The sequence below is a fragment of the Glycine max genome, chromosome 14 (genome assembly GCF_000004515.6).
Source record: "Glycine max cultivar Williams 82 chromosome 14, Glycine_max_v4.0, whole genome shotgun sequence".
NCBI lineage: Eukaryota > Viridiplantae > Streptophyta > Magnoliopsida > Fabales > Fabaceae > Glycine > Glycine max.
In genome coordinates this window covers 46,576,397-46,590,994 of record NC_038250.2, presented here as the reverse complement: position 1 = coordinate 46,590,994, position 14,598 = coordinate 46,576,397, and the positions used below count along the sequence as shown (strand labels likewise).

General features: G+C 34.0%; 1 protein-coding gene across 1 annotated transcript; it reads right to left on the bottom strand.

The window, feature by feature from the left end:
* Window positions 1-521: 521 nt before the first annotated feature.
* LOC100788343 (cytochrome P450 86A1) lies at window positions 522-3,241 on the bottom strand. Its single transcript, XM_003544828.5, has 2 exons — window positions 2,439-3,241; window positions 522-1,621 (listed from the first exon to the last, which is right to left on the bottom strand). The coding sequence occupies exons 1-2, from the start codon at window positions 3,170-3,172 to the stop codon at window positions 733-735; spliced, it is 1,623 nt and encodes a 540-aa protein (XP_003544876.2). The 5' UTR covers window positions 3,173-3,241; the 3' UTR covers window positions 522-732.
* Between the last annotated feature and the right edge of the window lie 11,357 nt (window positions 3,242-14,598).

Sequence of the window (14,598 nt, the reverse complement as noted above, 5' to 3'; positions counted from 1 at the left end):
AATATTCTCAAGTTTAGGAGTTAGGAAAAAAATAACCATATCAACAATGATGTTTCCACACTTCATTTTTTCACGCACTCCATTAACATTTTTTTTTAATATTTTTCTTCTTTTCATCACATCATATATCGTACCTAAAAAAATGTTTGAACACTAAAAAATATACATTTTTTGTTACTGCTAAGAAAATGAATTAAGGAGCAATTGATTGACTTTTTTTATTTTTTTATTTTTTATCTAGCCGGGTTTTAAAATCCTACTCTTTTTCTTAAATTAAAAAAGTATTATTATAAAGCGTTGATATATTAATTAAATATATTTTTAAATAAACTTATAATTTTTTTTAGCTTTTTAAATAAATTAAGGTATCTTTTTTAATAATTTGTTTAATTAATTTTTTTTAAAAAAATTGAATTACCTGTAAATTAATTTTAATTAAAAGTTATATATAAATTAATTTCAATCATAAATTTACATTGAAATGTATACTCCTATAATTTATTTTCAGACAATGAAAACAATTTTTTCAACACACTTTTTTTTTATTTTCGAAAAAAAAATGAAACATAAAGAGTGATACACAAATTACAGTTACACAACACCCTAATTCCAAACATAAAATGAACATAAATAAATACATACACACTCTCAAACGAACCACCGAATGACCATATTGCCACTATTGATTATACTCTCTTAATTCTGCAGCACAATGACGAAAAGACCCTCGCTTTAAGGTGAGGTGGCAACCCCGGGCCCACTTTCTAGCTTACGTGGATGCAAGAACACCCTGAGCCCATTCTTCATGAACAAAGTGAGAGACATCTTCTGTTCCACCCGGTGACCGGGAACCAGCGATAGCCGGTAACGCAGAAGCACAGCAGCAGCCACGGACTTCATTTGTAGGTAAGCCAAGTCCTTGCCCAAACAAGTTCTCGGTCCAGCGTTAAAAGCCACGAACTTGAACCCATCTTTTGGCGGTTCGAACCGGTCCCCGCGAACCGAAAGCCATCGCTCCGGTTTAAACTCCATGCAATCTTTCCCCCATATCGTTTCCACCCTCCCCGCGGAGTATATCGAGTACGTCACCGTCGACCCCGCCGGAACCTCCGTGCCGTCCGGCAGCACGTCGTCGGCCACGGCCTGCTTGAAGTCCTGCGGAACGGACGGGTATAAACGCAGCGTTTCGGCCAGCGCCGCCTTGAGGTACACGAGCCTGTCAGCCTCGCCGAAGTCGAGAGGGTCCTCCGTCCAGCGGCGTCGGTCTCCGCCGCGCGTGTCGGCCAGGACGGTTGCGATCTCAGCCACTATTTTTTGCTCCACGTCGGGGTGGTTCGTGAGGAGCCAGAAGAACCAGGTGAGGGCCACCGATGACGTGTCCCTGCCGGCGAGGACGAAGTTGAGGACGATGCGCTGAAGCACCGCGGCGGAGAAGGAGCTGCCGGCGGCGTCGCGCTTCTTCATGAAACGCGAGAGCAAGTCGTCGGAGGGAGCTTCTGTGCGATCCGCCACGGCGTCGTTCATGTAGGTTTCCACAACTTTGAGGCTCTCCTTTAACTTTTTCTCCGATCCAATGCACAAAAGCTTCTGGAATCTCCACACTAGTCCCGGGTAGAGGAACCTGTACTCCATAAAACGTTTAACAAGGGGAGCAAAAATATATAGTAGTACATAATTAATTATATTAAAATTTCTGAGTTCTATATAACATAGAGCTCTAGATTGTAATTGTGAATGTACGTGGTTATACAAACAATAGCATTAATAATCTTAAGAATTAATTTTATATACAACAACACTTAGATACATTTGTTTTAAGTGTTTTTAATACTGGCAAAATGATTCTTGTATACAAAGTGTTTAGATCTTGATTAGAGAGATATATATAAAAAAAAAAAAAAAATTAAGTTATTTATATGGTTACTATATGATAGAAAGAGAGAAATATGTTGATGAAGTATTTATAAGTTGTGGGTGTCTAAATATCTAACATCGTTAACTTTATTGTGAGAGTTGTTACGTTGCGTACTCATAGGTTTAAAGATTTTGGCACAATTTTTTTTTCTTTTGTTAATAGTTGTTGAATTAGTTTTGATACACTAAGAAAGTGAGAGATATTGACAAAACCTTTGAAATTTAGAAAGTATATCGTAAACTTTCTCTATTATTATTCTTCAATCAGCTAGAAATAAAATTCCACCTTATATATATACATAATGTGCATAATAAATGTTCATAATATAGATTATATATTAAAATAAAATTTCAAGTTTAATAGAAAAATAGTGTAAAGAAAATTAAGAAACTGTGTCTAAATTTTGCTATTGGATACATTACTTGAGGTTTTAAATTATAGTTGTGAATGCGGTCATGAAAATCTCTAAAACTATAGTATTGCCAAAAAAATTTAATTAGGTGTATTGTGTAATTATACAAACCTGTGCATGGTGGCTTCAGTGGCAGTGTCAAAAGCAACAGCGAACGGGTTTTCTGGTAGCTCCGGAGAAAGAGTCTCTGGGTCTTTGCCGAACGTGAGTCCACAAATATTATCAAAGGTTAACCGCAGAAGAAGGTCTTGCAAATCCACCGAGACGCGTTCTTTCGCCGCTTTGTCAAGTATGCACCACAACCGGTTCTTAATGGATCGGTTAACCCAACGAGACATGGCTTGCTTCAACGTTCGCGTGGTGAACTCTAATGCCGCGGTTTTACGTTGCATGAGCCATGTCTCGCCATCGCTGTTGAAGATTCCTTGGCCCAAAAGATCATGGAACGCGGTTTGCCACTTGGGGCCTTTTGGGTAGTTGTCGAAGCGCGTCTTGAGGATGTGCTCGAGGTTCTTTGGATGGCACGTGACCGTGTAGAACCCTTTCTTGCGTGCCAAGAAAGGGAATGGGATGATGCACGTCTGGTACGTTGCGGAGCCTCCCCTGCCACGGAGGTTATCCGCGATCCAGTCGTGGACTCGATCGCGGTTCCTGAAAAGGCCTGGGAGGCTCCCCACTAATGGCCAGGGCTTTGGCCCGGTTAGGGTTCGGGCGAGGAGGTGGAACCAAAGGAAGTAGGCTGATAGGGTTGCTACTAGAGTGAGGAGGAGAGGGAGGGTTTCCATTTGCATCATCATGGTGTTGTAAGACACGTTGATGATTAACTTGGTTAGAATGAGGAACATCCTTGGTACGTTTTATATATTTATGTGGAATGAGATTGTGAGAAGGTTTAGGAGAGAGTTGGTTGGAATTTTTTGGCAAAACAAAAGTGGTCTACGTTAGGTGGACATGCACATATATCATGGTATGTTTAGTATCTGTGTGCTTAATTGGGGGAGCTGCTACCAGAATTGTAATTGATTTTGAAGTATTTATGTTTGGTAATATATAAGTTTATTTTCAACAAAAACTATTATATATTGTATTTGGGAATGGATATAAAGAGCTTTTGTAATTCTTGTGGAAAAGAAAAACCTAGGGTGAAGTTCCACAAAGATTTTGGATGCAAAAATTCAACGTGAGAAGTGAGGAAAAGAAAAAAGAATCAAGTGATTTTTAAAAAATGGGCACAAATCGTATATTGTACCTCAATCAAGATAAATCAATTAGGATTTCTTTTTTTTCTCATTATCTACATTATCTTACTGCATGTGTGTGTTTAAATTTGTATATCGTCGTTTGTATTATATAAGGTTTAATTTTTAATTTTCTCATTGAATCTGGAAAACCTATTGATTTCCTTAATTTTGTCAGATATCAATACCCAAAAAAAAAAAAAGATTAAGGGAAATTCTCATTATTCTGAAACACGCACCCAAACCACATGCTTGTGCTATTTTATTTTCTAGGGTAGATTCTATAAAAAAAATTTCATCTAATTTGCTTTGTAAAAAATGACAAACATTTTGTGGTGTACCTTAATGTTGAAAATGAAATAATAGGATAATCAATATCGATTGTATATATCATGACTTTATTCAGTTAGTGTGACTATTAGTAACATACGGTATTGAATTTGAAAACATTGACGTTTTGTATTGAATTTGAAATATGATAAACCTGTCTTAATCCTGTAAACTAAATATGTAAAGGGACACACTATCAAAATTCCTTTCATCGTTTCATTTTTAATAATATATGGCTTAAGTATAGTTGATTCTTACACACTAAGTCGCGTAAATTGGAACGTTTAAGGTCATTTCGTGTATCCCTCAATATCATTTAATTAGTTAAGTTGTTGAAATTAACGCAGTGGAACTTCTCTGATCAAACATTAAATGCGGAGGGGACAGGTGGTGCAGTACTATCTCCTTTTATGGTAAGGGGCAGGTATCGGGAGAAGGGATGGAAGAAAAAGTAGGAGTCTAATTCTAAGGTGAAGTACTAATTTTTCTCTCACCCATAAAGTACCTATTATCATCATTGAATTTATTCATAAAATATTTAATGGTTGAGATTAAAGCTTGCTTAACTGGTTTTTGTTTTATATATATTTGAATTTCTTTTTCTGATTATAAAAAATTTCCGTTTTTGTTTTTTCCTAATTTTGTAAGCTCATCCCTACCTTGCTATCACCACTCTTCACTCCCCTGCTAGTGATTTATTCATTTCGTTCCAAATAACAAATCTGAATCCGTTAAAAGTTTCAAACTTCAGAACCTCAAATTAATGGATTGTTAACCTAAAATCAACAAATTAATCTCTCAAATAAATAACAAATTCATCCAAAATTTCAAATCCTCCCATTAAGCAATTGAGATTTAGGAAAGAACAAAAAAAAGAAGTTAATCCATGGTATTTGTAATGTGCTTAGTTATAACAACAACTCATCTTTATAATAAAAATATCCTCAAATTATGGATATTTAAACTGAATGAACATTACAAATATAACAAAAATAATTACATTAACGTTTTATTTTAAAGTACTAGACTAAAATACTAACAAAATTATGTCTTTAAGTTTTCTCAAATTCAACAATTTTTTATCTGAAAATAACACTTATAATGAGATGATAATATAGTGAATAAAAAAAAATTCTAAAAAGAAAATCACAAATAATATTTGAAAATAACAATGAGATAATAACATAGTGAATAAAACAAATTCTAAAAAGAAAACCACAAATAATATTGTTTGTGTGACAGTTCGAAACATCGACCACAATATCAGTAATAAATTTAAAATAATATTATATATATATACACACACCCCAATAAAAATTAAAAGGAAGACAATGATTCACTCAAATGCAATACATAGTCACACTCAAAATAAATTCAATTTCAGAAGGTAAATCCAATTATATACACAGGTAAATGTAATTCTTTCTTCAACTAATGTCATGTAATTTGTAAACTTCGGAATTTAATCTAATATAAGCCAAATGCATCCATATATGTTATCCATGGACGGGTTTAAAAGCAAAGGACTTCATGCCAAATTTAAGAGAATTGATACCTACTATACGGTTTTCCCTCATCGATCAAAAGCATCAACAAACAATTATCATGACAACCAAATCATAATAAAAAAGCTAACTTAGTCGTAATAGGAAATATCCAAAATCTACTATAATACCTAGAATTTTATTGATCTCAAATTTTATATCAAAATATGAAATTCACTCTCATACCATTGAAATTTTAAAAGATAAGTGTTTACTCACCTCCTACAGAATGAGCAACCTACTAATATCAAGAGAGACTATACATCTATGTGATTTTAAGAGAAGAAATTGTTTATCCTTATATAAGAGTTGTACATAATTTAAAATTTATTGAATGAATTTTTCTTTATATATTATTTTATTATATTTAATTATTATTAAAAAAACCAACCATCACCCGTTTCTCTTTTTTTTTTATTATCATATTTAACTCAAAAAATTATACTAACTTCTCTTTAAAAGGTTATACAATCTACCTATTTATTTGAATAATTATTGGATGATTTTAGGATGTTACAATATTAATTAGCAAAACAAACAAAGCAAACTCCTAGAAAGAAAATACAACTAAAAATAGAACATCAATCCGTGGCTATAAGCATGTTTATGCTTTTGGTAATCTCAGACTTAGAATCTCCAACACAAACAAAAAAGGCTCCATCGATTCGTGAAGCAAACGTGTGGAACCTTGATGTCATGAAACAAAACGACCAAGAAACTTTGGGAGAAAATTGTTGAACTCAAGAATAAATGGCAAGAGTGGGGTTTGGTGTCTAATGGGTGATTTTAGTTCGGCATGGACAACACAAGAAAGAAGAGACTCAAGAAATTTGATGGGAGGAAGGGATATGGAGGCATTTAACAAATTTATTGGGGATATGGAGGCATTTAACAAATTTATTGGGGATATGGAGGTGGAGGACATACCTATGGTGGGAAGGAAGTTCACTTGGTATAGGGTGAATGATCATTCAAAAAGTAGGCTCGACCGAGTGCTTGTCTCAAGTGATTGGGTTAATGAATGGCCGAGGAGTACACAATATGTCATGAATAGAAGCTTTACGAATCATTGCCCACCATGAAAAGTTCTATTATGGGTTGGGGGCAAAGCCTTTCAATGTGTTGCATTGCTGGTTCCAAGATCATGGGTTTCTAGAGATGGTGAAGGATTTGTGGGACTCTTATCAAGTGCAAGGGTGGGCTTCTTTTGTGCTTAAGGAAAGGTTGAAAGGTTGAAAAATGATTTGAAGAAGTGGAACGTGGAGAGCTTTAGAGATGTTAATAAGCAAATCAAGGAGGTAGTAAAAAAACTAAATGCTTTAGACGTAATTGATGAGGCGGAAGGTCTAGATGAGGTGGAGATGCAAAATAGATGGTCACTTATGGGTGAGTTTTGGAGTGTGTCTAGGAGAAATGAATCGCATCTTCACCAAAAATCTAGGGTAAGATGGTGTAGGGAGGGGGATGCTAACACTTAAATTTTTTCACTCTATGGTCAAATGGAGGAAAAATTTAAGTGAGTGGAAAGGGTTGGAGGTGGACGAGAGATGGGAAGACGAACCAATAAAGGTGAAAAAAGGGTGGTGGATTACTTCAAAAATAGGTTCTAAGAGCACATGGGGATAAAACAAAAGTTGGATAGGGTGCACTTGGAGACACTTGGGAGGGATGATGATGAAGTCTTATGTGAATCTTTTCGAGACACTTGAGTAGCTTGTGGGGCGGACAAAAGCCCGGGCCTAGATGGTATCAACTTCTTTTCATAAAGAAGTAGTATTGGGAGATTGTGAAGAAAAACTTCATGAGTATGATGAAGGAATTTTGGGAGAATGCTAGGATGCCTAGAGGCGCGAATTCTTCGTTTATTACATTTATTCCCAAGAAAGAAAATGCCCAAGGTTTGGACGAAGATAGACCTATAACACTTATCTGTTGTATTTACAAGGTCATCTCCAAGGTTTTGGCAAAGCGAGTGAAGCGGGTATTGGGTAAAGTCATTGATATGAGACAAAGTGTTTTCTTAAGAGGGGGTAGATGGTGTACTCGTAGTAAATGAAGTTGTCGAGGAAGCAAAGAGGGGGGTCATGGTTTTCAAAGTAGACTTCCAAAAGACATGACTCAGTGTCATGAGATTTTCTTGTTATATGATGCAGAGGTTGAGGTTGGGTTTTTATGAAAAGTGCATTGGGTAGATTAAAGGGGGTTTGGAATCATCCGTATGTTTGTTTTGGTAAATGGTAGTCCTTTCAATGAATTCATCCTCCAAAGAGGTCTAGGAGTAAGGAGGGTCGCCACAAAGGCTTTGAGGTTGGAAAAAATCTTGTGAAAATCTTAATTTTGCAATTTGCAGATGATGTTTTAATTAGTTCTTTCTAGACCCCACTATACAAAATGTTTTATGCTTGAAGATAATTTTGAGGTGTTTTGAAATGGGGTCAAGGCTAAAGGTCAATTTCTTTAAAAGCAAGTTGGTGGGCATTGGGGTATCAGATAACCTATTGGATACTTTCACCAGCATGCTAAATTGCAAGTTGACGATCATCTCGCGGCTGGGGCCAATCCTAGAAGAGGTAAAACTTGGGAACCAATCATCAATAAGGTGAAGGGAAAGTTGGCTTTGTGGAAACAAAAATCACTTTCGCCAGGAGGGAGAGTCACACTCATTAATTTCGTGCTATTTTCATATTGCCATTTTTTATGCATCTTTTTTCTAAGTTCCACCGTGTGTTGTTAAAAGGATTATTAAGCTCCAAAGAAACTTTCTTTGGAGAGGTGAGGAGAATAAAAGGAAGATTGCTTGGGTCAAATGGGAGGAGGTTTGTTTAGTAAGGAGCAAGGGAAGCTAGGAATATAGAACATTAGACTATTTAACCAAGCTCTTTTAGGGAAGTGGAGACTTGCTTTGGATCAAAGTTCTTTGTGGGCAGTAGTCCTAAAATCAAAATATGGAAAATTCGGGAATGCTGAAGTTCAAAGGTCATCAAGGAATGATTCCTTATGGTGGAGAGATTTGGTTGAGGTTTGTCGTGTAGGTAAAAATAAAGAATGTTATGATAAGAGTGTGGCTTGGAAGGTAGGCGATGACAGAAAAATCTTGTTATGGCATCAACCGTGGGAGGGGGTTGAGTGTTTGGCTACAAAGTTTAGAAGGCTATTTATGAACTCTGAGCAAAAACAAAGTATTTATGCTAGGCAGTATTAGAACACATTTGTAGGGGATTATTCTGTTACAGGATAGAGAGAATATGCAGTATTGGAAACACACAACCTCTGGGTTATTAATTTCTCAGTGAAAACAATATATAATTCTTTGGCATATTCTCCTGAGGCTGACCATACCTGTGTTTACTTGGAGGTTGTTTAAGGATCAATTGCCTTCTATTTAGAATCTCAAGAGGAGAAATGTTCAGATAGTGAGGGTGCAGTCGAGATGCACATTCTGCCAAACGGAGGAGGAGGATATTACACATTTGCTATTCAACACTTAGAGAGAGTAGAGAGAGAAGAGGTAAAATGATAGGTGCGATAAAATTTAATTTAAATTTATGATGTGATTAAAAAGAAGAGATAAAAAGAAATAAAAAATATTTAGTGTGTTTAAAATAAATGATCTTTCGTGTATCATTACTCTTAAACAATTGTTGGGCACTCTTCTGCATAGGTATACGTGGTAATTGATGATAGTGAATGGGATTATATGGCATGTGCTGCAACTTTATATGTATCCACCTTTTCTATTGTCTCTGCTTTGGTTATAAGTTATTTATGATTCTGGTATCATAAATATAAAATAACCAGGTGTATTGTATGTTTGAGGAGGATAGGAAGCATATCGGGTCCTTCTAGTACCTCTTTCATTAATATATATATATATATATATATATATATATATATATATATATATATATATATATATATATATATATATTATTGGGTGATAAAAAAATGATAAAGATATGATATAGGATAAAAGGATAACTGTTAAGTTTAATTAATTCACAATAAACCTTAAACAGAGAAGTATGTCTCTTATTTAAGTAGTAAAAATGATAACTAAAATTATAAATAAACAACCTAGCTATTATCAAATTCATTTTTATGGTTACATGAAATTTATCACACAATCATTGACAGATCATAATTTTGAGGCACATGTTTAAATATTTAATTTGGTTTTGTGTACATAAATACAAGGTGAAGGAAGTCAGCTAACCAATATTATATATGTTTGGCCTTTAGTACTGTCATGCTCCTAAACTATCCACATATTTGGTAAAATTCGTCTTAATTCATAACCTAAGCTGTCATACTCAAGCAAATATTAGTGTTAGACAAATAGCTAGCTACTATAGTTAAATCGAGTCAAACAAAAGTGCCCACCATTTAACTACTATAATCCCTTGTACCACAATTTAATAAATTTAACAAAGTTCCAATGGGACGGTTGATCCGAAGCAAGAAAATGGGGCTTGCAACAAAATATGAATCAAGACAGAAAAATGGTTAAAATATATTTTTTAAATATTAAAATGTTTGAAATTTATCCTGTAAAATTTTATTATATTTTTTGTCATTGTAAAATCAAAATATTTTTTTTTATTCAAGCTTATCCAAACTTAGGTCCAAATCTATCTGAAGGAGATGCAGATTTTTTAACTTTTTAAAGTCATTTACAAGTATAATTGATATAGGAAACGTTATTCTATAGCCTATGTAGACGTTCCTCCTTCTTTCATTGTTACCTCTCTTCCCTCACACTACACGCTAATCACACAAATTAGGGATTACAGATCTGAACAATCAATATCCTTAATTCATCCCTAATAAATTCCTACACTGTCGATTTTGTGGCAAATCAATAAAGTAATTAAACTTTAGATTATGCAACAAGTAGTAACACCATCGACAAATTTCAAATTATAAATAATATCAACTCATAGGAGAATTTAGATCGAAGTTCGAGGCGATAATTACGAGTGTAGAATAAGAAAGAATTTAATTGAGGGAATGAAATAAAAGAAAAATTGAATAACTATCTATGGATTCAAGAGAGAGATAGGGTTGGAGCATTGGTGCCCATAAGGTTACCGGACTGATTTGGTGGTTTAGGTTATTTTATGTTAGGGTTTTTATGGGAGACTATATATGTTGGTGTCATTTTATTGAATTTGGGTGAACCAATATTTTGTACAATGAAGTTGTGAGAGACAAATACAAACTTGCGGTTGTGGCAAAGAAAATTCAAATTGAATCTTTTTGTTTTGGAAGGCAAAGGAAAAGGCAATATTAATAAAAATAAAAATAAAATAGTGCAAGGTATCAACCACAAGTTGTAATGATCATCTCTACTTAGATGTTGCGGGTGGAGCTTTCGGGTTGTTGGTGTTTAAAGCTTACTGCACAGTGAAGAGTAATAAAGATAATTCATTTCTATCTTAGTTCTTATACTTGTTTTCATCTATCTATTGAAATTTACAACTGTCTAATTTTTTGAATTTTAAATTAATACACCAATTTGTTAAAAAAAAGCCCATTACCAAATTCTTAATTAAAACTACCATTTTTTTAATTTTAATAAAAAAATTGACCAAATTGTTAACCTGCTCATTTTGTTTTAATTTTAAAATCTCAACCAATTTGTTAATTAATTTAAACTATCTATTTTTCTATTTTTAAAAATCTACTTATTTTTTTTAGTTAAAAGACTCTTTTTTGACAAATTTAAAATTTACTATTCTGTTTATTAAGTTTCCAATTAATTTTCTCCCTCTTCTTCTTAGCTTGTTTAAACAGTCTAATATTAAACCAATTTGCAACTACCTAGTTTTCTCTTCTTATTCTGCATATATATCAGAAGTTTTTTTTTTTTCAGCTTTTAGTTTCCTAAAATTTATTTTTGTTTGTATTTTTTCTTCATTTTCATATTAATCTCTGTCTCATGTTAAATATCCCCCCCCTTATGTGTAAGTAAATTAAACATGATCATCTTTTCCTCATCATCACCAAACAATAATAACACCACCACCACCATCCACGACTGGGATTCGAACCACAATCATTTTGGAATGGTTGATCAACAATTCTTGGGAATTCTTGGATTTGATGTTTAAGTCCATTGGTTTCCCAGTTCAGTTCTGTACTTGGATCATAAAATGTGTTTCTTCCACTTCCTTTAGTGTGGCAGTCAATGGATCCATTTATGGTCACTTCAAAGGGCAGCGAGGTCTTAGACAAGGGGATCCTTTCTCCCCTTATCTGTTTGAAGTACTTTTCCAGAGATATGAGCAGTCTCAAGGATGATGCCAATTTTAAATTTCATCCCAACTGTGCAGGTATTCAGCTATCTCATTTGGCTTTTGCAGATGATATTATGCTTCTATCTAGATGAGATATATGTTCCGTGTCAACTATGTTTGCCAAGCTTCAGCACTTTTGTAGGGTTTCAGGGCTTTCCATCAGCTCTGATAAATCTGTCATATACTCAGCTGGTATTAGGCCTCATGAGCTTTCTCATATTCAGTAGTTCACTAGATTTAGCTTGGGTGACTTCCCTTTTAGATACTTGGGTGTTCCATTTTTATCATCTAGATTAAATGTATGTCATTATGCTCTCTTGCTTTCCAAGATTACTGGCCTGATTCAGGGATGGAGCAAGAAGTCTTTATCTTATGCAGGTAAGTTAGAGTTGATCAGAGCAGTTATTCAAGGAATTGTGAATTTCTGGATGAGGATTTTTTCTTTGCCGCAATCTGTTCTGGACCGGATCAACGCTTCGTGCCGTAATTTTCTGTGGGGCAAAGCGGATATTGGCAAAAATAAGCCCTTGGTTGCTTGGTCAGTAGTTTGTTCTCCGAAAAAAGAAAGGGGTTTAGGCCTTTTTAATCTCAAGAACTGGAACCTTGCGCTTCTTTCCCGTATCCTGTGGGACTTTCATTGTAAGAAAGATTCTCTATGGGTTCGGTGGGCTCACCATTACTATTTCAGAGGGAGCGATGTGTGGAATTACAATACTTCTTCATCAGATTCAGTTTTGATAAAAAAAAATCATTCAAATAAGGGACTTTATTATCTCCAAAGAGCTAAGTATGGAAGAGGCCAAAAAGAGGATTCAATCTTGGAGCACCAATGAACAATTACTTGTTGGCAAAGTCTATGAATACATTAGAGGTGTCAAGCTTACTATTAGTTGGTGTTTTGTTATATGGAACCCAGCAATCCCCCCTAAAATATCTTTCATTTTGTGGCTTGCTAAAAGGAACCGACTGCTTACTTTTGACAAAGTTGTTTTTTTGAACAAGGGTTCCCTCTACCCTTTATGTTCAAATGAGACTGAGTCAAATTCTCATTTGTTCTTTTCTTGCAGGAAATCTCATTTGTTCTCATTTGTTCTTTTCTTGCAGGAAATCTCTCCAAGTTTGGACTCATATTCGTGATTTGGCTCCTTTCCACAAGCGTTTCATTTTTTTACACCGCATTACTGACTCTTTAATTAGGGGCAGATCCACATCAAACTAAGTTGTCTAGCTATAGCAATTACAGTCTACTGCATCTGGCTGTCTAGAAACAAACTGATTTTTGAAGATTATCAATTTTCTGTAATAGAAGTTATTAGCAAGATTAAGTTTCTTATGTATAGACAAACGTACTTGTTGCATTTATTTTAGCATCTTGATATAGACCTTCTTGTATTAGGGAGACTTTTGATTTTCTCTAGCTGCGGGGTATATCCCGTTTATTGTTGTATCATTTTGGGTTTAATATAATTTACATTTTTCCCAAAAAAAATAAAAATTAAACATGACCATTTGAAAACTATCCTTTTTTTTTTGTTGAATTTTAAAACGTATCAAGGTTTGTTTTGAGATTGAGATTTGTTAATTACTTTATTGCACGAAGTAGTTTTCTTCAACTTTTTGAGGATCAACAACATAAATCATTTTATTTGAAAACCGCCAAAGTATTTAAATTTTAAAATTCAAAATTTTTCCATTATTCTCTTTTTTAGATTTTTTTTTAAATAGACCAATATATTTTCTCAAAAAAAAAAAACATACGTGGTTTGTCCAATGAATCACATCCTTATGTTATGTCAATGAAGGTTAACGCAACCTGCAACATTTCATTATTTAAATCGTAATGAAGGTATGCTACTTTAGCTTTTGTTATATACACCATTTAATGTTCTTAAAGTAAGAAATACTCAATTCCTCATCGAATGACTAGAAATGGTTTACTAACTATAGAAGACTATTTTTTTTCTATCATGTTTCATATTTTGCTGGAAGCTCTATTTTCTTTCTTTCGATAAACCTTCTGAACGATTATTTTCTCTTGCACTCTACGCAAAGTGCCCGACAAATCATACAAAGAAAAACACGAGCTTAGCATTGAAATCTTGTTAAGTTTATTAAATTGTCGTCGTACAAGAGGGACTATAGTAGTTAAATGGTGGGCACTTTTGTTTGAGTTAATTTAACTTATAGTAGTTAGCTATTTGTTTAACACTAATATTTGCATGAGCGTGACAGTTTAGGTTAGGAATTAATACGAATTTCACCAAATAATTTGTTTGCAACACTAAAGGCCGAACATAAAATGCAAATTATTTATTATGAAAATTTTAGTTGGCTTTTTCAATAATATTGGTTAGCCGACTTCCTTCCCCTTGCGTACACATCGAAATTAAATATTTACGCATGTGCTTCAAAATTAAGATCTGTCAATGATTACTAATAATAATAATAAAAAAATTGTCAATGATTACTCTTGACAAAGTTAATTTTTTAAGGTTCGCTCTGTTATTTATATTCAAATGGGGCTGATTCAAATACTTATTTGTTCTTTTCTCACAGGAAATCTTTTTAAGTTTGGATTCACATTCGTGATTTAGCTCCTTTCTGCAGACGTTTCACTTTGCAGTGTATTACTCACTCTTTAATTAGGGTAGATCCACATCAGGTGTTCAAGAAAATTTTTGTTGTCTGGCTATACTATTGCATCTGACTGTCTAGGAACAAATTGATGTTTGAAGATTATCAATTTTGTGTAATAGAGGTTATTAGGAAGATTAAGTTTTTTATGTATAGACAAGCACATCTGTTGTATTTATTTTAACATTTTGATATAAGTTTTTTATTTTCTCTAACTGCGAGGTATGCC

Excerpts from the sequence above, each read along its gene's own strand:
- LOC100788343 (XM_003544828.5), bottom strand. The coding sequence starts at position 3,172 with ATGTTCCTCATTCTAACCAAGTTAATCATCAACGTGTCTTACAACACC. Across the intron at positions 1,622-2,438 it reads ACTGAAGCCACCATGCACAG|GTTCCTCTACCCGGGACTAG; the intron begins GTTTGTATAATT and ends TATGGAGTACAG.